The following is a 25,121-nucleotide window of genomic DNA, read 5'->3' on the forward strand; positions in this document are numbered from 1 at the left end:
AACTATTTTATGGCTATAAAACCTTTACTGCAGCTACAGCTGCGATACATAAAAAATAATCAATAATAACCTCATACAATTGAAATATTATTTAGGAATATAGCCATATTTTACTCACCAAAAATCCTTTTTAACTGTACACAATATCCATCCTCCTTTCTTTCTTCCTTCTTTTCTATCGCCATCGGAGCTAATGCTGAAAGTCGAGCCTGTCCTGTCGTATTTCTGGCATAGTCCGTCTTGAAAGTGGCTTTCAATCAACACAACAATATATTTGCTTGTGCAGCTAGCTCCAGATACAGTTTGGTAGCTCTGACTAATCACTAGCCAATCATAGTTGGTGAAAGCGATGACGTATCCCTACGCCGGCGAGAAGGCAATGACGTATCCCTACGCCTGCGAGAACACATTGTGGTGTTGCCAAATCTGATTGGTTAAAGCAACAGTCTTATTGACGCTTGTTTAATGCAGCAGAGCCTGCAGAACTGATTGTGAAGGCCTTGAGGCAGATTTCTGACCCTGGCAACAAATAATGGCTGTAAATGTTATTGGTTAAATGCTTCAATATGATAACACACATCTGGAAGCAGTGCAACCAGGGGGAAAAGCAATGAAAGGAAGCTAACAGACAATTTGGAATTATTTCATAAGTATTGATGGACAAAATATAATTAACATCAGTCTGTGATTCAGATATTTCTTAGGCCAGCAGAGAAGGCCTTGAAGGCCCTGACGGCACACCACTGGTGAAACCGCACATGGCCACGCTATGCACACGTTGGCAAAGTTTTAAAGTATCGATTGGCGTCTTACGCACCTACTTTGACCCCACACTCACGCGAACGAGCACTACTACCAAGCCTTACTCAAGGCCCAGCAGCGCCGGGCTCTTCTGCTTGTTTGATATAAATAAGGCCATTTGTCCTTTGCATTATGCCAGAAGCCCCTTGAATTTGGAATAGGAAATGGCTCTAAACACCTTTATAATCTAGGGAGATTATCTGCTGTTTGAAAAACTATAATTGTGTACATATCACATACTTTTGTAGTAGCGTTTAGACCCCGTAGAGGTCCAATGAGCAGATTCGTCCCTGCGTATGCTGTGTCGTGGCCTTGTCTGCATAGACACAACACAGTGGCTGCCATGTATTTGTAATAATTGGAAACATCACGTGACATTGTGATTTTTTTCATTTGTGAGTTGAGTGACATCTGAGTGCCTTCGGCTACATATTTGCGATATTTTTGGGTATGCATTTGCAACTAGTTTTGCTACAAAAAGTGCTTCCGTAGTTGCCTTGAATCTTTAGTCAGTCTTAATACATGTGATGAAGTCTGTAGAACTCTTAGACACAAAGAACTTCATTATTGGCAATTGGGGCCTTAAAATCACTTTAATAATCTCAAAACAAGTAAATAAAACTTACCTAAACATCTATTCTTACATATATCCAATGAATTTGAAAGAAGATAACCATTGAATTAAGCACACCATTTCTTAAAATTTCATTCCCATCGGAAGTATTTTTCAAATCTTAAAACCATTCATTAATAGAAAGACCTAACGCACACAACATATGACAACAAAATAAAGGCACATCAATAGCAGGGGAAGAATTTTCTTGGGTTTTTTGGAATGCCTAAGTTAGAACCCTTGTGAGATGGAACACAGAGAATAAATATTGCTGTGAACAATATTTATTTAAGGCAGAAATTACTAAGTGCCATGCTTTTCTTGCACAAAGTGGATCATTTGTGCAGTGTAGCCTATAAATTAATTACAAAATTTTAATCGCACTTTAATAGTAAGTGAATAATTGATAATCGCATACAGTGGTACCACGACATACGAGTGCCCCAACATACGAGCAATTTGAGATACGAGTAAAATTTCGGGCAAATATTTATCTTGAGATACGAGACAAATTTTAATATACGAGCAGACAGCGGACGCGAGAGGCTGCTCATAAGAACATCATAGGCACTGTCTCTTTCCCCCCAACTCCCTCGTGTAATGTCTCTATGAGCACTGGGCGGAGCGTTGCATTTTTTTCAGTGTTTTTTTTCCCGTTAGACAGTGTGAATGGCGGATCGATCGCTAATACGAGGAGTATATACTACTTCTCGTTAGCAAGTGGTCGTGCGTTATCTTATTGTGAGGACATTTGTGTGCATTATTTTCGGAATAATTATTTAACTTATTTTTGAGTGTCTGCATTGTAATCCAAGTTCATTTAAATTTATTTATGTTATGTTACGAGCACGTTGACGTGCGTTGGGTGTTTTTTCAGAGGGTTGGAACAATTTATTTTGTTTTTAGTTCATTTCTATGGGAAACGTTCATTTGAGTTACGAGTAAACCGACATACGAGCTCAGTCTCGGAACGAATTAAGCTTGTATCTCGAGGTACCACTGTACCAATATTGGACCGTAAAAAATTACAGTTTTTTCACTAGTGTTGTTGAATGTGGGTATTTTCTTCATTGTGCTTAAACGTTTTAAAGAGTACATCAATTAATTTTCACAAAAATCATATATACTTAAAAATAATTTCAGCAAATTTTACTGATGTAGTTTGCTTTCCTCACAGTGTAACGGGACATGTATCCATAATATCATTAAGGTAATGCTACAGGCACATACACTTCAAGTAATTTCAGGTACCATGAAGATCTTCAATCATTAAAAAGATTCATCACATACAGAGGATCATTTTAAAAAAGGTAACATTACAATGTGAAGACCGAAGCCTGAATGTGGGATGTAAAATTGCTGCAATCCCAATTCAGCCTTTCATTCACAGATTTAAAAAAAATGTTACTGCATATAGAATACCACATTTCTACTCTTGAAATGTGAGGAGGCTTATTGAGAAATTATAAAAATATACAACTTTGGTCTGAAACATATGCACTGTTAGTAGAAATCAAACAGTCAAAAATAAGCAAGATATTCTATATGCGTTGGACAAATTGAGGTATTTCAGAAAGATGAAATAAACATTTGTGAGGCTTCAAAAGGTCCAACAAGTGAGATACAGTCAGATCCTTGTAAAAATAAAAATAAATCCAAACATGCAAAGTTGCATATTTTCTATGGTTTCCTTTGTCACCTTGATTGTCTAAACAGTGCTTCAAAAACCCAGTTTAATATAAACAGGAGTATGTGTAAGGAGACTAAAACCGAGATTTCTTAAAAAAAAAAAAATGTATTATGTTAGAAAGTTCAAGTGTACTTTTCTTTAGGGAAACCATAAGATTGACTGTAGTCTTTAAACAAACCATTGGAAGCCATATTATAACTCAAAATGGCGATGGAGTTTATCAAATCTTGATAAAACTTCATTTCAAACAAAGAGAATGGATGGCTAAAATCATTATGGGATGGGCAAAAATTCTTAGATTCCAAAAAAACAAAGACGATAAAACAAACAGGGACAATGACTTCAATTAGTCACATACTGGCTATGACAGTGTACTATACCATTGTACATAATTATAAGACAGTACATTCATGGCAGTTCTGTTAAAGATAACCTGAAATCCTACTCCTATTCCCAGTCTCACAACGCAGAGATGACAAGATGAAAAAAATGAGGACATTTTAACATGGTGGCCAATGAAGAGTTTAAAAAAATATTTCACCCTAAATTCACATTTTCTGCGTACCGTCGCTAATAAAAGTTTAAAATCATCAAGCAAATGAGTAGACAAAAAAAAACCCAAGTAAATATAAAATGCATGTTTAATTACTCAACCCTTGTAAAAGCATGTCTAAATGATTTGGACTAAAATACCTAAACAAGCTGCAAACAATGCAGTAGTAGTGCGATTGTCAGGGATTGCTTTGCTCATACAAGACCTGGCCAACTTGCTGTAATTAGTGGTACCATGATTTTTTTTTTTTAACATAAAAATCTTAAAGGAGAATGTCAAGCCTTCCGGTTGTTACGGACGCCGTGAAGTGTCAGGTAATCCACCAAAATCTTAAAAAAAGAACACTACAAATATCAATAGCCACAACACGAACGCAGTAGAGATAATTAGTAGTAGAGATATCATAATTATATGATATTACCTGCTGCTCTTTTCACTCAGTAGATATCCTTGCTTAACATTAGCTGCTAATTCTATTTTACAAGATCAACAATGGAAGTACTGCATTACAAAGTAAGTACCGTATTTATTCGAGTATAACGCGCAAAATGTTGTACCAAAAAACTAAACCAGTTTTAGTGTTTTAAGTGTGCTTCCATTGTGGTCATTTTGAGTTTGTGTGGCTATTGGCATTTGTTTTCTTTTGCAAAATCTTTCTAACATGCAATTGCCTGACACTTTCCGGCAATCGAAGTTTGTGACGTAGATTTTAAGAGTACTTGGTTTACGTAGTAAAGTAATAGAATCCCAAACAAACCACCAAGATAACTTCTGGATTAAATGATAAAAGTTTGGGGCTGGCCAAATCAATATCCATATTTCAGTATGAATGAAATCCTGCGGCATGACCCTAAAATTCTGAAAACGATCCAGTGTTGCTGACCACAAAATCAGTACCGTATTTACTCCCATATAAGCCACACCCTTAAAATTGCCTTAATTTTTTTTAATTTTACAATTTCTCGCGTATAAGACGCCCCCTGATTCCCAATTTTCACCTCCAAGCGAGCAGTGATGGGAACATTAGTTTTTTCACGTTTTTTTACGTTTTCTTGAACTTCATTCATAGACGTCAAAATAAATTTTGTTTACCCTTTTGTTTATCTTTTCTCTATTGTGAAATAAATGACCGTATCGGGGGCAGTCACTTGCGTCGTGGCGTCAACTTGCAGTTCTGTGCATGTTGTGTTTTTATGCGCATATAAACCGTACCCTCGATTCAGTCATCATTTTTTGTCCGACAAAATATGCGAGTAAATACAGTATTAGGTTTAGGAACAATTAGTATATTTTTTGCACAGGGCTTTGCTAAATTAAAATAATAAAACGGGTCATTTAAAAAGAATCTTCATTTAAAGACTGTGCTCATTCATACTTGGCTTTGCTTTGTCTGACAGTTATATTTGCTTGAAGATATTAAACATGACATTAGGAGAACAGGCAAATACTTTTTCACTGTGCTGTAGTTGAAAGAAAGATGAACATCTGTCCAATGTGTCGTTTACCTGATGTGGTACAGTAGCTTGAGAAAAACTAATATATGTAGCTGTAATAAATCATTGATTAATAAATACATGGGTAAACTGACAGCTAATGTAAGCAATCGAATGCATTCATCTTTTATAAAAATCAAAAAGAAAAAAGGCCACCCAATTGACATTTGAGCAGCCTTTCTGTACAGAAAGTTAAAACCCAATCGGAGGTTTCAACGACAAATTCTCTAAAATATGTAATGCAATAGGTATTACATAAGTCCCATTATTATAAATGGATTAAAAAATATCTACCATTGTTAAACAATGTTTTTCTAGGCATAGCTTTTATGTATCTCTCTAAATTCATCAATACTTAGTATTAAATCAAAATAGTGGAGCGTGCAGGATTAACCAGCAGTGCTAAACTAGGCTTGATCTCATTTAAAAATTGACAATCTATCAGTCGTCCGTTTACATTTTAACTAATTTAATCTTGAATAGTAATCATCATACTTCAAATAATAAAAAATATGGTCGGGATAAGATTGATTTCCCATTTACAGATTAGTAATTGAGGACAGATGATGGTTGCAAAAAAACAAAAACAAAACCCAAATTAGACTAAAAGGGTTAGCACACATGAAATGTATCCTTCTGATCGAACTCAGACAATCTCAGACTAACAGTATGGCACATTAACTAACAAATCTACACCAGGAACTAAATATCGCTTAAAGAAAACCAAAGTCATGTACTTTGCACACTCCACAGCACGAGAACAAATGTTTCTGTTTTGGTTCTTTGTCATTTTATACTCTGATTATAGTTCTCTTGTAAATATTCCTATCTTTGTTAAATCAGTAGAAAATGTGGCATATTCCCACTTTCTACCTAGTTCAACTCAGAACAGCTACTTGTGTTTTTCAATCAGAAAGGATCATCTTTCTGAGCAATATTTGGAAGGTGCTACTTTAAAAAGTTGTGTTTCAAGATACAGTGGTGAAATGAGATACAAGTTAATTTTTTTCCGTAATCTAGCTAGTCTGTCAAAATATGATCTCAAAATTATAAGTGTAATTTGCATTCACATTTCAAATTTTGCATTTCAAGATAAAATGTTGCTTAAAGGGACAGACAACATTTTTTTCATGTGCATTCATTTCTGATATGTAATATAGTAATCCCTCGATTATCGTGGTTAATGTAGACCAGACATGGCCGCGATAAACGAAAAATCATGAAGTAGGGTCACACCTATTTAAAAAATAATATATATATATATATTTTTTTTTTTACTTCATTGCTGAGTCCTAGTAGCAAGCGGATGACAGAGGAGCTGTTTCCGCTTGCGAGTTTCAGTGTGGATTTTTTATGAACTTACAAAAAAAGATTAATAAATCCCCCAGAAAAAATCTGCGATGTAGTGAAGCCGCAATGTAGTGAAGTTGCGAAAGTTGAAGCCGCAATATTCGAGGGATTACTGTAGTGGATAAAAAAAGTAAAAAAGTATTTCCACTAAATGGCCACCCTTAGTGTCTTCGTCTTTTATTATTGTGGTTACTATTTTAGCCAATCAAAAAACAAGTCTCCCAAATTGCCCTTGCTTCCCTAATGATGTCATTAATACTAAATGACGAACACATGTGCTCGAGTAGATCAGTGTGCATGTGCGTAAGCATAATTGACGTCACAAAATGGCTACTCTCGTAGTCTGTCATTTTTTTGTTTTAAATATATTTTCTCCATTATCAACGGTCTGAGATATTCGCCATTTACATTCTTAAATAAACAACCATCAATCACATTAAGGTCACTTATGCTACCTGGTGTCTGTCCCTTTAAGGCACCACTGTATCAGTTAGACCAGGGGTAGGCAAACCGGTCCTCGAGGGCCGCTATAGGTGCAGGTTTTTGTTCCAACCGATCCAGCACAGACACTTTAACCAATGAGATTTCTGCAGAAAACAGGAAGCATCTGACTGCAATCCACCGATTGCACTTGTAGGACACCAGATTGGTAAAAAGGTTTTATGGGTTGGAATGAAAACCTGCACCCACTGCGGCCCTTTGTGGAATAGTTTGCTCACCACTGAGTTAGATAGTACTTTCCCTCAACAGTTACCAGTGCTTATTTAGGGTAAGTAAATTATTGCATTACCCTACCAGGTCTCACTTTAGTTATGGATTTGGTGAAGTGATGAGGCGTTTTAGAGGGCAGTTTCCTCCGTGGTATGAGCAGTGAGCTTGCATGATGGAAGAGCTGCCTTGCTTTCCTCGTCTTCTGTTTGCACACTGTCACTCTCCATTTCTTTGTCCTCGGTGACCATATCTTCTTTGCAGTAAGCCTCTCCATTTGCTCCTTTCTTCGCCCTCTCATAATTCTGGGCGTTGACTTCATTGTTCTGGTCAACAAAGACAGTTTGACTCACAACAAGAAAGGAAAAAGGAATTCCCGGGTCACTGCTATATTGACTTGCTTTTAACTTAAAAAAAAAAAATTAAAAATGAATAAATAAAATTGTAGAGATCTGCCATTGAGTCCAAATGGTGCTAAATGTATTAACGTATGCTAATGTAAACCATGCGGTAAAAACGTCAACTTCTACGCTTTTCTTAGGTTTACCTATAGATGGCATCATTTATACAGAACTACAACATTAACTATGCACTTACCGTATTTACTGGCATAGAAGCCGCACCCTTAAAATTGCCTTAGAATCATTGAATTTTACAATTTCTTGCGTATAAGCCGCCCCCTGATTCACAATTTTCAACTCCATGATTTAACATGGTTATAATAGGAGTACAAATGTGTTACTTTGTTTTTTTGGAACGTGGGAGTTAACTGGAGTACACGGAGGAAACCCACGCAGGCCCAAACATGGACGTGACCTGGATTTGAACCCGGGAACCCAGAGCTGTAAGACCGACGCGCTAACCACTCACGCCACCGGGCCACCCAAAATAAATCATGTATATGTATATATGTATGTGTATTTCTGAGATACTGTATGAATCAAAAGCACATTATTAGGGTCAATATCATAAGGAATTAATTCATAGTCATGGTTGTTTTCTTACTGCAAAACAGAAAATAACCAACAAATAGTAAATGTTAATTTGCCAACATCTACTGGTGAAAAAGAGTACACCAAGTCTTATGCGCATATTACCCGTACCCTTGATTCAGTCATAATTTTCTTTCTACAAATATGGCTTATATGCGAGAAAATACGGCAGTATGGTTACCTTTTGCGCTAGAGGAGTGATGCAACAGAGCTTCTCTCGGTAGCGTTCAGGGAGAAAGAAAAGCAGATTTCCAAAGACAGGGTAGAGCGTTCCTGGTGTCAGTTGCTTCTCTGACATTGGCCCTAATGTCAACAGATGTATGGGACAGTTCAGATATGGCAATTGAATTCAAACAAAGTACATTAATACCAAAAAAGAGAAGAAGAAATACAGTAATCCTTCGAATATAGCGGTGTGGGTTTTCTCCGGGAACTCTGGTTTCCTCCCACATTCCAAAAACATGCATGGCAGGCTGATTGGACGCTCTAAATTCCCCCTAGGTATGAGTGTGAGAGTGAATGGTTGTCCGTCTCCTTGTGCCCTTCGATCGGTTGGCCACCGATTCAGGGTGTCCCCCGCCTCTGGCCCAAATTCAGCTGGGATAGGCTCCAGCACCCCCCGCGACCCTAATGAGGATAAAGCGGTTGAGAAAATAAGATGAGATGAGAAAAGAATAATACATTTTTTAAAAGCATTAAATATTTGAAGTTAGTTTGCTATCGTGCAAAGAAGGGAATTTACCTGTAAGTAGACTGACGACGAGTCCTACTACTACCACAGTGGTGGAATTGTGAGCACTGTACCACATATACGACAATGAATAGATTGCGTCAACACCGATTGGCCTAAGAGGTCAAAGAAAAGTGAAAGTGAAAGTGAGAATTGGATTTAAAATCCTTTGTTGTACTTCAACGCAAGTATGATTTATCTATGACTTTACCTAGGTTTGGCTGTTGTAGCGTTGACCAATGAGGTCATGACTGTAGTGGTAATGTTCGTAAAGGGGGGTGGTGTGACATTACTGAGCGCTGACACAGAACTAGGCATACGCATCACGAAACTGCCAATGCCAATCCAGAAGGCCATAGCGAGACCTGATGCTAAACCAACTAATGCCCCCTGGGAAAGAGAAGCAAAAACATTATTGTAATACATATTGTGACATCATGCCCATCCACCTCAATATTGGATTGAAAAAAGTGTACTTACAATGGAGTTAGCCCAAGGGAAAAACATTCCCAGGCAAAAGACGCCTAGCAGGGGACCACCTACCATACCAAAGATGCTTAAGGCTGCCTGAGGGTAGAAAGGAGAGATGTTGCTTATGTCGTTTTTACTGGAACTTGTGTAACACTACCTGACTTTGTGGCATTTGAGAGTAATGATTTTCAATTATTCGATAGTGGGAGGAACATTCATGAACCTAAAAATGAGTTTATTAAGCTTCATCCAAAGATTCAAGGTACTTCGCGATTCCATCAAGTGCACAATACAGGCAAAGTGGGTAGAATGATTAAAACCACACCACAGCCTAGTTCAGGGTTGGCCAAACCAGTTGTCAAGTCCCATGGTGGGTCATAGTATTTGGTCCAACCAGACAAGCACAGACAGTTTAACCCAGGGGTGGGCAAACTATTCCACAATGGGCCACAGTGAGTGCAGGTTTTAATTCCAACTCATAAAGAGAACACCTTTTCACCAATCTGGTGTCCTACAAGTGCAATCAGTGGATTGCAATCAGGTGCTTCTTGTTTTCTGCAGAAATCTCATTGGCTAAATTGTCTGTGCTGGATCGGTTGGAACAAAAACCTGCACCCACAGCGGCCCTCAAGGACCGGTTTGCCCACCAATGATTTACCAATGATGTTTCTGCAGAAATAACAACCACCTGACTCCATTCCACTGATTGGTGGAAAGGTGTCCACTTGATGGGTTGGAAGGAAAACTCTAAGGCCCTTTGTGGAATAGTCTGCCCACTTGTCGCTTAGATGTATGAAATTTGAAATTAAATTGCTCTGTTTGATCTGATGATAGAGCAACACAAAAATTATTGGGAAGTCTGTTGTAGTGCTCAATGACTTAATACGATCCACAAACATGGAAGCACCAATTTTTGTGTGAATTAACAAAAAATTAATTAATTAAAAAAATTGCATTCGTGCATGCATTCATTGAGTGAAAATAATGGCGGTACCAAATTGGAGTTTACACGCATAAGAAGATTGTTGTAAAGAAAATGTAGACTACTATTTTTGAAGAGCCAATATCCATTTTGGATATAATAAATGGTTTGAAAAAATTCAGCAGCAAGCGGGGATATTTTTTAACATTTGTTTAGTTTTTCATATTCTGACCATTCTCTTGGATTTAGAAGCAACCTTTGATCCAGATCAACCACTCAAAAACATCTTGCAAAACATGGTGCCGGATAATTAGCCCCCTGTTTACATTACTATGACCAATAATTTGATGGTGTTCACGTGCCCCTAATAAAATCTTTGCAGTTGCTTGCGAAGTATTTTGTTACCTGCAAAACAGATCCCATGAGGGAGGCGAGGTAGGCCATGGCCAGACACACCAATCCATAGGCCAGTGCTGTAGGGACATATTTAAAATCAAAAATTAAATAATTTCTAGTTTATTCCGATCCAAAACGGGCAGCAGGTGGGGGACAACTCGAATTGGTTGCTAGCCAATCATAGGGCACAAGGAGACAAACAACCACTCACGTTAACACTCACACTGCCACCGGGTGGGAATCGAACTCATATTGCCCACATCAAAGCCAGGAGGAAGAACCACTGGACCAACAGGTGGTGCTACTAGTTTAAAAAATATATTAATGTATAATATTTTAAGTTCCAGACTAGTCATTTATGGTTAAAAGTAAGTTGTTTAAAAAAAATACTGGCTATAAACAACCTTTTTAATGTTCAATATAATGTTTTAGAAATTACAAAGAAAGGCAATTTATTCTCTCATTCATTCATTTTCCGTATCGCTAATCTTCACGAGGGACAGGAGGGTGCTGGAGCCTACCCCAGCCAACTACGGGCACCAGACGGGGGTTGCCAGACAATCCCATGGCACAAGGAGACAAACAACTATTCACACTCACGCATAGGGAACAGTTGGATTCAATCAGCCTACCACACATGTTTTTGAGATGGGGAAGGAAACTGGAGTACCTGGAGAAAACTCACGCAGGCACAGGGACAACATCCAAACTCAACACAGGAAGGTTAGAACCCAGCAGGGATTGAAACCTCAAACTCAGAACTGTGAGGCGGATGTGCTAACCACACTTTCACTGTACCACCATAGTACCAATACAGTGGTACTGCTGTATCTACATATGAAATTTTCAGGTTACAAAACACTTACAAAAAGCTGTCCAACGTACAAAAGATCGAGTTAATTAAAAGTGCAGATACAGTCATACCTCTACTTACGAATTCCTCTAAGTACGAAAGTTTCAGGTTACAATTTTTTAATATACAAATGAGTGACTCGAGATACGAAAAAGATCCAAGTTACAAAATCCCCCAAAAAGTAAATGCATTCCCTTATCCATTATTGTATTTTGAATTCCCCTTATTACGAGATTAAAAACGGCAAATGCAACGTGGCACATATTTTCATCCACACACACAGGGCACATGTAAACGTCTAAAATGTACTACAGTAGACGGCTTTTGGCCCTGGTAGAATGGGCTCATGCCGCTATCTGGCAGACAAACACGGGTTTTACATCTATTACGGACGCAGAGGGAGATATTTCAGTGGCGCTGGGCACATTTTCATATGCTTTATTTATCTTAACACATTAATAAATCATTTCCTTATAATTTTCTCTAATTTTTGTGTTTCTTTTTCATAAAAAAATGGGACACTTTGACTAATTTTAAAGAGTTTAGTTGGTAGTTGTGTTAGGACCATGGAACAAATTTGAGAATTTATATATAAAGTACACCTCTGCTCACAAAATTTTTAAATTTCGAAAAAAGTCTTGGAACTAATTAATTTCATAAGTAGAGATACGACTGTAATACATTGACATACGTATAATATAGCTGGGGTTAAAGTGTTTCTCTTGAATGCCCACTCTGAACTTAGCAAGCAAGACATGCTCACTTGCCACTCACCTCTGTCACAAAATCCACTCATTGTTTAGCCCCATTGACACTTATTTACAGTCATGGGCGCAATACCCATCAGGCCTTGCGCCTGCGAATGCATCACATCGCCACACACAAGCAATGCTACAATACGCTTCCTGTATCCGATAATTTTTCTTTTTTATTGTTGTGCTGGAGTTGGTTTCCTATTATCTCCCAACACCTAGCTGGCCGGGCGGCCCGGTAGAACGAGTGGTTAGTGCGTCGGCCTCACAGCTCTGAGGTCCTGGGTTCAAATCCAGGTCATGTCCACCTTTGTGGAGTTTGCATGTTATCCCCAGGCCTGCGTGGGTTTCCTCCGGTACTCTGGTTTCCTCCCACATTCCAAAGACATGCATGGTAGGCTGATTGGACACTCTAAATTGCCCCTAGGTATGGGTGTGAATGTGCATGGTTGTCCATCTCCTGTGATCGGCTGGCCACCGATCCAGGGTGTCCCCCGCCTCTGACCCGGAGTCAGCTGGGATAGGCTCTAGCACCCCCCGCCACCCTAATGAGGATTAAGCACACACACACACACACGTACACACACAAATTACCCAGTGCTTTTGACAGTAGTGTGGCTCTAGATTCATTCATGTTGGGAAAATAAGGTTTAATTAAGTCCTCCATGGTTACTGTTGCCAGAGAGTTGAAGGCTGAAGAGATAGTGCTGTAAGAGAAAACAAAATATCAACATATGAAAGAGAAGGCATTTAAATGGAGTTGTAGTTGTGAAAATTTAATTTCTATCCACTGTCTTTACGTTGATCAGAATTCAAATTAAAAAAAGACAGAATCACCATTTCAAAGATGTAGTATCAATTTCGAAACCATTATTATTTTGGAAATCTAAACGTACAATAACTGTAAAAAAGACAGTCCTCATCTCATATTAACATGAAGATGGGCATTGCTTTTCTGAATTGTTTACCTGAGTGCTCCACTGAAGAGACAGGCCACAAACAAGCCTGGAAGGCCAGGCAGATCCTTAAACACATCCATTACAAAGTATAACACCATCTGCCAAAAACACGATAACATGACGATGCATTTTTTAATTCCATATGAGAAACCATATAATGTCATTTAATATTACCTGATCATTTGTTTTTACATAGCCCTTATCAAGAGGGCTGTCCTCTCCATAGCGAGCAAACATAACCAGACCCATCAAACATCCTAAACATAAGACAATCTGTTGGCATGGGAAAACAACATAGCAAGACCTAGAAGACAGAAAATAAAATTATTTTCACAATACATTAATAAAAGTAAAATTTGACTTTAAGCAGGAGGACACTCACATAATAGCCTCTTTCTCCGTGCGGGAACTTAGGTATCTCTGGACTTGGGCCTGATTGACTCCATATAGAGCCAGCATCAGGAAAATTCCACCCACACCCAATGTCCAGAAGGTGTGGCGCTCCAATGGATCTGGGTTTAGGCTACAACAAAATAAATCTCAATTATTAAAAGGTCAGTTTAAGTTGTGTAGTTGCCCATTTTTACAATACATTCTTAACTCACTCTAGTCCAGCAATTCGGCTGCCGTTCATTGCTTTCCTCCAAACCTCTGCAATCCCACCTGCCTGGTGTGCACCTACAATGATAACCGCCAGCTGCCCAGCAAACATTACCACTGTCTGGAAGACATCGGTCCACATCACTGCCTTTAGGCCCCCCTAAGGAAAAGGAGTACAAAGAATTCTAACACAGTATTGTCCAGTATTGAGTGATTGTACACAATCAACTCAATGTTACCAATTGAACGTCTCTTACAATGTACTTATTTTATTCAGGAAATATTATCGAATACCGTACTTCCTCACATATAAGCCGCCCACGTATAAGCCGCACCCTTAAAATGGCCTTAAAATCGTAGAATTTTACAATGTCTCACATATAAGCCGCCCCCTGATTCACAATTTTCACCTCCATATTCACGGTTTTAATAGGAGTACAAATGTGTTACTTTGAAGGGAAAATCTTAAGAAAAATAATCGCAGGTGGTATTTCTGAGATACTGTATGAATCAAAACAGTCAATATCATAAGAAAGTTAGTAATTCATCCAGTAATGGTTGTTTTCTTACTGAAAAACAGAAAATAACCAACAAATAGTAAATGGTAGTTTGCCAACATCTACTGGTGAAAAAGAGTATAGCAACGCTGTAAGTATTGTGTGCATATAAGCCGTTCCCTTGATTCAATCAGCATTTTTTTGTTACAAATATGGCTTATGTGCGAGAAAATACAGTAGAAATGATGAACACATCAAGATGTTTGAGTGCAGGGGTCCTCAACACTCACAATTGAAAGATCGCACGACAATACAATTTGATGAAGTCTGTTGTTTTTTTTATGAATTTTGCTTATCTGCAGCCAATCATCTAATGGGATGAAGCCACATTTATTGGTGGTCTCTTTAGCCGATGATAACGCGGGAGGCTGCCCCTTATGTGTGTGCCTCCGAGTCATGTTTGGTTTGCTGCGAAACATAGTATACTCTCTTGCACCTCATGATGAAACAAATTTCTTTTCCAGAGGTGATTTAAAATTTTAGTCAAAGTAAAATGTACTAGGTGAACGTTTGTGTGTGCAGGGTCTGGTTTTACAGAAAAAGTTTCATATTTTGAACAACAAACAAAATTAAAGATGTGATAGCAATTACCTAAAATTTGAACAATGGAACCCATTCATATACAAATTCAATGCTGCTCTCAATGTACATCTAAATTAATGTATGTTAGCCATGCTAATTAGCAAAGTTATTGTAAATGGGTTTCAACCTGTAAAACATTTTTCTAGCTTCTAGGTACTCAAACAACTTCGACATGGTTTATAAATATTATGAAAACAGATGCATTTAAAACTCAGCAATGTAAACCTGACTCACACTAGCTTTTTCAATCTTTCGCAATTTTCAAAAGCAGTATGAAAAAAGACAGACATTACGGTCAGGAAAAATAACAATATTTAAGTTCTAGCGGGAGCCAAGCCCAAGAGCGCTTACATACTCAAACTGCAGGACAAGCATATTCTACAAACAACACATATAAAATGACTAATCCATTAAAATTTTAGAGATGATTAAAAGGAATAACTGCAGTCCAGCAATTCTCAACTTACCAGACAGGTATAGAGAGTACACACAAGTCCCATGGCAAGCACTGCTCCCCATAAATCAAAACCAGTGACTGTAAGTAAACACAGCAATACCATTAAGTTAACACAGCTTCTACATTTAATCCCATCTATGATGGAGATGATCTATTTGTTTTCAAAACCATAAAATTATTTTTAGATATTTTTGGGGGGATTTACACGGTAATTTACAAAACCAATGACAGCAAGGGTGCACAATATAGACTTAGACTTATACACACTGAATAACAACAATGTATATCAAATAAATTTATCATTTAGCATTTGTTTAAATGTTTCCTTGTTTTCCTGCCCAGTTTACAACAATTTACTTGGACATCGATGTGTCATGGTCAATTTACAAAAGAGAAGCATTTGTTACAGGAGAAAAGCAGCAAGTTTTTCTGTTATCTCACCTGCATTAAGTGCCAAAGCCGGCGCATAAAGGACAACCCCCATATATATGACCTGCAAATACAGGGAAAAAAAATTAATACATTAAGATCACTATATTGTTTTACTTTAGAGGAAAACATGACTAACCAATTACTACATGCACTGAACAAGAACTCCTTTTCAATTAGTTGAGTAAAGTGAATGATTACCCTTACATTACTAAACACCCCTGGGCTTGATTAGCACTTCGGTGGGATGGAATTTCAGTCAGACTATACACATGAATATCGTGACATAATTATGACTGAAATATGAATTTAAGAGTTAGGATACCATCTGAAAGATGAAGGTCATAGTTCCACAGATACGGACTGTCTTGTTAAAGCGCAGCTCCAGATACTGTTTAATAAAAAAGAGAAAAGAAAAGGGGGAAAAAAGAACAAAAAAACAATAAATGCCTGTTACAGATAATGTCAGAGTCATTTTCATGGTTTTAGATCATAAAACAATGTTTTCTCTTCATATGCAGTATAAAGCTGACTTAAAAGCGACTATAAAAACAGACATTTGCCTGTTTTACTGTCCGTTAACACATCGAGAAAAAGGCCGAGCTCTGAGATTATCATGACAAGACAAACATAAGAAATGGGAGTTTTGAAGGACAAATAAACAAAAGAGAGAAGATAACATTTTACATCAACTGCTGATAAATCCACCAGATGTTGTCTTCAATGTATTATTCATTCACAATAAAATTGATAAAATGTGTCAAAAAATTAAATACTAGTTCTTGTCATCTAAAGAAATTATGTATTTTTTCAATCAAATATTTACTTCAATGCAATCCCTGGCAAATTAAAAAAAAATGGAATGAGCAACCAAACAGAAAACTAGGTCTATTGCCACTCCGAAGTCAGGAATTTTTGCTAGAGTCACAAAGTATGAATGAGGGCTATTTGGCAAGCACATTCCAAGGTAACAAATCTGCTGGCTACAACTAGCCTCCTTTGTTGAATGAATTGCTCCATTTTAGGGATTTGTTGATACCTGTTGGCTTCAATATACCTAATTTGTTAAACAAATTGCTCAAGTACTCCAGTTTTAGTACATTTTAGAGGATTTTTACAGAACGGATTGGTGTTGTCCTGCCAACAAGACTCCACTCTTGTTTTAAATAGGGCTGGGGAACCTATGGCTCGGGAGCCACATGTGGCTCTTTTGATGGGTGCATATAGCTCGGAGCTAAAATATGGAAACTGGTGGTGAAAGAACCGAGTGCCGAACGCACCAATAGGAACGTCACGTTGGCACTCTGGCATTGACTTTTTTTCATTAGTCTTCTGCATCCATTCTCTCATTGATACTCATTGAACTCATTAATATTCATTGATTAGCAACAGCGTAACATTGTTGTCAAAAGAATTCTGAGACTTTTTGTACAATAAAAGTGGTAAAATGACTAAGAATTTCGCACATTTTCATGTATTTTAACTTTTAAATTGTGAGTATGGCTCTCAAGGAATAACATTTGAAAATAGGAATTGTTTATGGCTCTCTCTTTCAAAAAGGTTCCCAGCCCCTGTTTGGAAGACACAGAAAAAAATAATAAATCCGAGTAATATCGGAGTTATTACTCGGATTTATCCAACTCTTCCCCCCTGCCACACAAACAAATAGTACCAAATACTGCTCCGTCATAAAGTAAATACACCTGCCCTATCACACAGTTATCCTTGGACTTCACAAAAATTAAGAAAACACATAAATACTTGCCCTTTCCACCAACACTAAAATCTTACAAAGAGGGAAAAAATATATATTTTCCGAAAAGTGGTAACTGTTTGGGTGTGTTTTGTTTTAGCACTTACATTTTTACTATTTTAAAAATGTGTATGTGTTTTCAAGGGACATTAAAACAGCATTTATCCTTGAAAAATATCCTTCCAGCTAGACTGTTTTTTTTTAAATCCAAAAGCCTTACAATTAGTTTGTGTGCATATTTAGAGATTTGTTATAGGTGGGCATGTATAGTTTTAGAGGCTATGACATTTAACCTGTTAAGATACACCTCCATGTTAGTTTTGTGTCATATTTAATGTATCTAAATTCTTAATCTTAATTCCCATTTATATGCATATTTCGTGTTTCAATCTTTATTATTATTAGTACATATATTTTTTGTAGCGATACCTTGTTTTAATTCTAATGAGCAGCCACTTAAAACTGTCTGATGTCTGTATCAAACAAAAGCTGTCACATGATTGATGAAGTTTGAATAAAAGGAAATAAATGATTAAAAAAATAGACACTCGAAATTTGGGAATGTCAGCAAAATTAGAGGTGGGTGAGTAATTCTGAAGTTCCAACTGTTCGTGTCACTCTAATGTCAAACCTCTCTTGGCTTTGACGGAGTGATGGGCCATCACTCTCTGAGGACTGAATTGCTGCACAACAGATGCCCTTAGACGATTCAACCGGTATTTCCCGGTAGTTGCTACTTTACCAAACAAAAGCCAATGTTCAAAGCTGAAGTGGCCTATTAGCTGAATGCCGTTTCGCTAATTAGCTCTGCTTTTCTAGTGTTACACTATACTTCACATGTTGCGGTCCCTAAGGTATAGACTTAAGGAGGGCAAACGGTGCTCTTCATCAGTCTGGCCCCATCTTTCTCTGAATGATACTTCCAGATCAGTTTAGCATGTTGGAGCCTGGTTAGGGACCATTTTCTTAAAATTCCACAAAATATTTTCAAATTGGATTGAGATCCAGACTATTGTGTGTGTGTGTGTGTTTCCTGTGTCTCATTTCAAAAGTTGCTATTTGAAATGACTCTTTTCTACACAATTGAATATAACTGAAAAATCATTCTGCAAGAGTAGTGAGTCTAGGATTTTTTTTTCTAGGAATTGTACACACTTTTACAAATGTTATACAGTATTTCAAAGCCTTTAACATGAATATAACTACAAAGAGTTAGTTATCTTTTGAGCCCCATTTACCTCATATGCGCTGGAAAGCCTCAGCCTGTAAAAGACTGGTATAAAAACATGAGCTGGGATGAGGAGGCCCAGAAAGTATGAGCAGCCCAGGAACCAGTACTGTGTGCCAAAGGTGTACACTTCAGAGGGTGCACCCAAAATTGCCACAGCTGACTGGAAGGTAGCGAGCAGTGACAGAGACACGGGTAGCCAGCTCATTGAGCGGTCAGCCATAAGGAACTCCTGTGGTAAATACATTTGTTTCTAATTAGACTTAAAGCTCAGATTTTGCTTAACTTGAAAAGAAACCTTACTTGTGTTGTACGCTGGCGTCCACCAGAGAAGGCGTAAAATAAACCAATACCAGCTGAAGCCACCAATAGCAACGCAAAAATGACATAGTCCACCGTAGTAAAGTGCATCTGGACAATTCCCCCCATGTTGACTACGGCTGGGGACAGATGGTAGTGAAGTTGCCTCTGAAGTTGATCACAGTTTTAAAGATGGTACATCCTCCATTGTGATGATCCTCCTCGGCGACCTGGAGGGACAAAAGCATGGACATTAAACGGATGAGCTGTTATGATTTCTCTGAGACCTGAGGGAAGAGTTTGGAGTGGACGGTTAAGTGCTCACAACATCGAAAAAGGGACATGCGAAACAATAGTGGGTCATATTCACAGAACACCATCTTCATTTATTCCACTGTTCTAAAGTCGGGTTGCGGGGGCAGCAGCTTCAGCAAGGAAGCTCAGACTTCCCTCTCTCCAGCCACTTTATCCAACCCACTCGGGAGGATTCCAACGTCTTCCTGAGCCAACCGGGAGACACAGTCTCCCCAGTGTGTACTGTATCACTCACTGGCTTCTTCCCGGTAGGACATGCCCGTAAGCCCTCACCATGGAGGCCTCCAGGAGACATCCTAATCAGATGCCAGACACAGAGCTAACACATCTAGCTCCTCTCGATCCGGAGGAGCATCCACTCTATGACCGAGCTTCTCATCTTATCTGTAAGGGAGAATCCAGACACCCTGCGGAGGAGACTAATTTCAACCGTTTGAATCTGGAATCTTGTTCTTTCGATCTCGACCCACAGCTCGAAATCATAGATATTAGGGTAGGAATAGAGATTGGCCGGTAAATAGAGAGCTTCGCCATTCGGCTTCAGCTATTCTTCACCACGACAGACTGAATCTGCATCAGTGAAGAAGCCGGACCGATCTGCTCGTCGATCTCCCATTCAATTCATCCCTCACTCATGAACAAGACCCAGAGATACTTAAATTCCTCCACTTCTGGAAAGATTGCAACCCTGACAGGCATGCCACCTTTTTCCGACTGAGGACCATGGCGTTGATACTCAAAAGGACAATAACATGACCGCTTCACACTCGTTTGCGAATCATTCCAGTAAAATTTGAAGATCGTGGCCTGATGAAGCCAACAGAACTACATCACCTCCAAAAAGTGGGAATGCAATACTGAGGCTACCAAACCAGTTGGGTTTGTCTCAACACCACGGCTGCATTTCGTTCTGTCCACAAAAACGTATGAACAGAATTGGTGACATAGGGTAGCCCTCACTGGAAACGGATCCGACTTACTTCGGCTACGTAGACCAGACTTTGCAGTTAATTTTTTCATGCAGTTACTATATTGCAGATTTTTTAAATTACTAACAAACATTGATGGTAGAATTTCAAACCTGTTAGGTCTTTTCTGTTAGCTCAAAAATTGTTAACAATCCAAATTCAGAGTTCATTTTCAGTGTAGTACCACATGTTGCAACATCATACTCTGGAGCACTACATTAGTGGAAAAAAGCAACAATCACTGATTTATTTGTCTCAACATGATCCATGATATTTGAGGGATTACTGTATATTACAGAATTGTTCGATTATCGCGTCCATATCTGGTCGACATGATCCGCGATATTCGAGGGATTACTGTATATTACAGTAATCCCTCGAATATCGCCGATCATGTCAACCAGACATGGCCAGCAATAATCGAATAAACACCAAGTAGAATCACCCCTAACATTACTACTATACTATATGGTTGTGCCTATATTAAAATACCAGTAAACAAGTACAATTATCAAAAAGTGTATTTATTAAGGCATATGAAAACTGTAATGTGTTAATATCTAAATATAATCTATGTATTTAAAAAAGTAATTTGTTCCAACCATTCTAAATTCCCCAATACTGCCCCCCAAACCTATTTAAATGATAAAAAAATACCAGTTTTGTATGACATGTGCGAAACACAAAAAAAGCGAAAAAAATAGGAAAATTATATATTAAGCCTAGAGGTCGGCGAAACGTCCGGTCGGCGAAACGTCCGTTCGGCCAAACATCCGTTCGGCCAAACGTCCGGTCGGCGAAACGTCCGTTCGCCGAACTGTCCGTCGGCGAAACGTCTTTCGGCAAATCGTCCGAGTACCGGACCCAAATGACAAATATCTCTGGAGCTGCAAAAATGAAAAGCCTTATAATGAAGGCAACACATGCTGTATGTACATTCATTCATTTTCTGAAATGCTTATCCTCACAAGGGTCGCTGGAGGTTCTGGAGCTCATCCCAGCTGACTGGTCCTCCTGTGTGGAGTTTGCATGTTTTCTCCAGGTACTCCGTTTTCCTCTCACATTCCAAAAACAAACATGGTAGGCTGGGTGAACACTCTAAATTGCCCCTGGGTAAGAGTGTGAGTGTGAATGGTTGTTTGTCTCCTTGTGCCCTGTGATTGGCTGGCCACCAAATTAGGGTGTCCCCCCTGGTGCCCGAAGTCAGCTGGGATAGGCTCCAGCACCCCTGCGACTCTTGTGAGGATATAAGGGATTAAGAAAATGAATGAAAAAAAGCTCCAGGGAGCAACTAAGCTAGCACTACAGAGCCGCGGGTTGCTGACCCCCGTTCTAGCCAATAGGAGGCCAGCGGAGTGGTGGGATATTAATGGAAGAGCAGCGCTATCATGACAATTCCAAAATAAATACTGGATACTACAAAAATATGTTTGAATTTTTCTGATGTCGTATTTTGTAACTTGGAATTGCTTTTGTATTCATGCATGTGCGTGCGTGAGTGTATAGAGGCAATGCAGGGGTGGCCTGATTCAATGTCTGACCTTTGGCCTAAAGTGAGGTTATTTGAAGGCAAAATGCCATACAGGAAACTTGAATTGAAGACCTGTGTGAGATATCTTCAATAACATTTTTAGTATTGTGGAACATGCCAGTTTAGGGAAACAAAACCCAATCCCCTAATATGTTTTTGTTAAATTGAAAAGTAATCTTTTTCCAGGATTCACAGTATGTAGCGCAACAGGGAAGATTGGTTTCCAAGGAGCATGGGAAGTGAGTCTTGTTTGTTAAAGGTCCACTCCCCTAAAATGCTGACTGGCTACATCAGAAGTCAACTAATTCTTAATTTGGGTTGAATTCGACTCCCCAATTCCCAATCAACATACTATATTGCACACAAAGCAGGGCAAAGAAGCCAGCCAGCTATGTTGTAAAAAAAAAACCTTGGCCTTGACCTTTTAATTATTTATTTCCTAGTGCCTCTTGTAGCCATCTTTTAGATGCTTACTCAAACAAGTTTGGGATGCCTTTCGTCCACAGGAAGCTGGGAAGGGTTCCCAGAGCACTGCGACCCTGCACAGTGAGAAATAGTATGGATGGATGTCACCATCAGCTCTAAGAGCAATGGCCAGTAATGTTAACAGAAGCCATGTTACTCATAAAGATAGATGCGGTTTAAATATCCTCATGATTCTGTAACAACCATACAGCTAGGCTTGTTGATTTTATTTCAGCCCAACCATGACAATTACAACAACTCGTAGCTTCCTGCCAGATCAATATAGAGAAAAGGTTAGCGCAAATTCTGTTTATGCAGTGGTGACAAGGGACTGCTGCTAAGATAGTTTGAGAAGAGCATCTAATAAAACTGGTATTTTCAATTCATACGTTAATTGCTAGGCGGACCAGTGGGGCGAGTAGTTGGTGCGTCGGCCTCACAGCTCTGGGGTCCTGTGTTCAAATCACATCCACTTGTGTGGAGTTCGCATGTTCTCCCCGGGCCTGCGTGGGTTTCCTCCAGGTACTCCAGTTTCCTCCCACATTCCAAAAACATGCATTGTAGGCTGAGTGGACAGTCTAAATTGCCCATAGGTACGGGTATAAGTGTGTATGGTTGTCCGTCTCCTAGTGCCCTGCGATCGGCTGGCCATCCATTCAGGGTGTCCCCTGCCTCTGGCCCAGAAGCTGGGATAGGCTCCAGCACCCCCCTGCGACCCTAATGAGGATAAAGCGGTATAGAAAATGAGATGAGAGATTAATTGCACATACAGAGCTGCCAACTACTCCAGAATTTCTGGAGTTTAGCCGGAAATACAACGCAAACTCCCGGACACCGGACAACCTCCCTAAACTCTGGAAATCCCAAGAAAATGTCACTTAAATTTTTTTTGAAGCAACCTTTTCGGAAAAGTGCCAAATTTCCAATTTAAATGCCTCAAAATTCATCATGCCATCTTGATTCAACTGCACTGTAAACGGGAAGAATTCGGTAACGAGTGCATTGTGAATCATCCGAGTTACACGTTCTGCCGAATGATTCGTCTTGTGCGACTTCAGCGTGGCAATCGATTCTAAATCGATTGCATAGGTTGCCTCTATTGCTTTAACATTTTCGTTTTCGTTTTTTTCATAAGGGAAGGACATATTATTAAGGCTGACTAAACCACAAGTCTTTTGTTTTGAAACTAATCCTATAATTTCACTTCAGCGTGACACATGGTGGAATTACTGACTGTAAAACGCACGTAGATGGACCCAAACACAAAGATAAACTTATTTTCATTATGCTGTACTTTTTCAATAGTTTGCAAAAACACAATATTTCAATTAATGTATAAACATGATAATAACAGTTTGGTTTAAATTGTCCAACGTTATTTTTTCTACATTTTATATCGATTTTGCATTCACTCCGGATAAACTCCGGAAATGGGGGAAACAAAGGGTATTCCGGAAATGGGGTCGACGGAGGTTGGCAGCTCTGCACATATAATCTTGTTATATTTAAGTTCAGATTTCCTATCAGAGAAAGATTTATGGAAACAACAGTTAAATTGTAATTTGTTTTCGCAAATATCAGACAAACCCCAAAGGAAAGCTTGGTGGACCAAAATGGTAATGTGACCACGATCAAGCTATTCAAGAGTACATCATTTATCCTCTTTGATAAGTCTATCGTAAATACAGAATCAAAACAATAACAGCTTTAACTGGCTGTCAATCGACTTCTAAAATGGGAAAAGGCTTTTTATCATTGATAACTGTTATAAGTATTTACCAAAACGTATTTCTTAAAGTCTATTGATATATTATGACAATTTAATGAATACTTCAAGTGCATTTCTAGGATATGGCTCAATAAAGTAACTTTTGAGATAGGACATGTTTCTTACGCATTCCTGTCTAAAGGTCTGGTCTCCCAAGCAACCATTGTTGACTAAGTTATTCCACATTTGGGAGAGTGCAAATGTCAGCAATTTTCTATATTACGTAAAGGGGCTAACAATCTAAATGTTCTCTCTTTATCATCCTCACCAAGATGGGAAACTAGAAGCTGACACATGATCACTCCCAACAAAAGCAGTATTATTTATTCAGCTAGAACAATGCATTAAGTTCATATTGGCACCTTAAAATAATTATTTAATAAGAATTTTTTGGCCACCAACAATTTCACTTGTAAAAAACATACTATTATTTCAAGACAGTCGTGATAAATTTGTTCACTCAAGTGACCAATCTGTAATAAATACAAAATACAACGAAAACCTGTCTTGCACAACCTGACCAAATCAGGGCAAGCAAGTGCATGGAAATATGTTCATTGTGTGTGCTCCTCAAAGTGAGATAGTGATCTAGACTGAGAGGCCTGTCAGTCTGATGCAGAAGCTGTTTGATCAAACACTAGAATTAATCATATCCTCCTGACTACCAGTAGTACAAATATGTCCTCTGTAGAGGACATTTATAAACCTAAATATCTCCCACCCAGTGCATCCAATCGCATTAACTCATTTTGAGCCCTACAGAGGACATTCAGAGCTTTCCAATGATACCAAATTATTTTGCAGTATTCCAATGACTTCACATAGATTGGGGAATTTCAAAATAAATGTGATTGGACAACATTTTTTTTCCTGGTAGTCGGTAGG

General features: G+C 38.6%; 1 protein-coding gene across 2 annotated transcripts in view; it reads right to left on the reverse strand.

The window, feature by feature from the left end:
• Window positions 1-2,548: 2,548 nt before the first annotated feature.
• Window positions 2,549-25,121, reverse strand: part of slc5a6a (solute carrier family 5 member 6a) — a 30,633-nt gene continuing 8,060 nt past the window's right edge. For both annotated transcript variants that reach the window (XM_077587317.1, XM_077587316.1), the window contains exons 2-17: window positions 19,193-19,419; window positions 18,900-19,121; window positions 16,234-16,299; window positions 15,921-15,972; window positions 15,490-15,557; window positions 13,889-14,043; window positions 13,666-13,806; window positions 13,458-13,587; window positions 13,293-13,381; window positions 12,919-13,031; window positions 10,729-10,796; window positions 9,411-9,497; window positions 9,142-9,320; window positions 8,943-9,046; window positions 8,382-8,503; window positions 2,549-7,534 (exon numbers count right to left, since the gene is read on the reverse strand). In XM_077587317.1, the coding sequence (XP_077443443.1) occupies window positions 7,340-7,534; window positions 8,382-8,503; window positions 8,943-9,046; window positions 9,142-9,320; window positions 9,411-9,497; window positions 10,729-10,796; window positions 12,919-13,031; window positions 13,293-13,381; window positions 13,458-13,587; window positions 13,666-13,806; window positions 13,889-14,043; window positions 15,490-15,557; window positions 15,921-15,972; window positions 16,234-16,299; window positions 18,900-19,121; window positions 19,193-19,318 (1,917 nt within the window). In that variant the 5' untranslated portion in view covers window positions 19,319-19,419 and the 3' untranslated portion in view covers window positions 2,549-7,339. The remainder of the gene's footprint in view (window positions 7,535-8,381; window positions 8,504-8,942; window positions 9,047-9,141; window positions 9,321-9,410; window positions 9,498-10,728; window positions 10,797-12,918; window positions 13,032-13,292; window positions 13,382-13,457; window positions 13,588-13,665; window positions 13,807-13,888; window positions 14,044-15,489; window positions 15,558-15,920; window positions 15,973-16,233; window positions 16,300-18,899; window positions 19,122-19,192; window positions 19,420-25,121) is intronic.

The sequence above is a fragment of the Stigmatopora argus genome, chromosome 19, assembly GCF_051989625.1.
Source record: "Stigmatopora argus isolate UIUO_Sarg chromosome 19, RoL_Sarg_1.0, whole genome shotgun sequence".
NCBI lineage: Eukaryota > Metazoa > Chordata > Actinopteri > Syngnathiformes > Syngnathidae > Stigmatopora > Stigmatopora argus.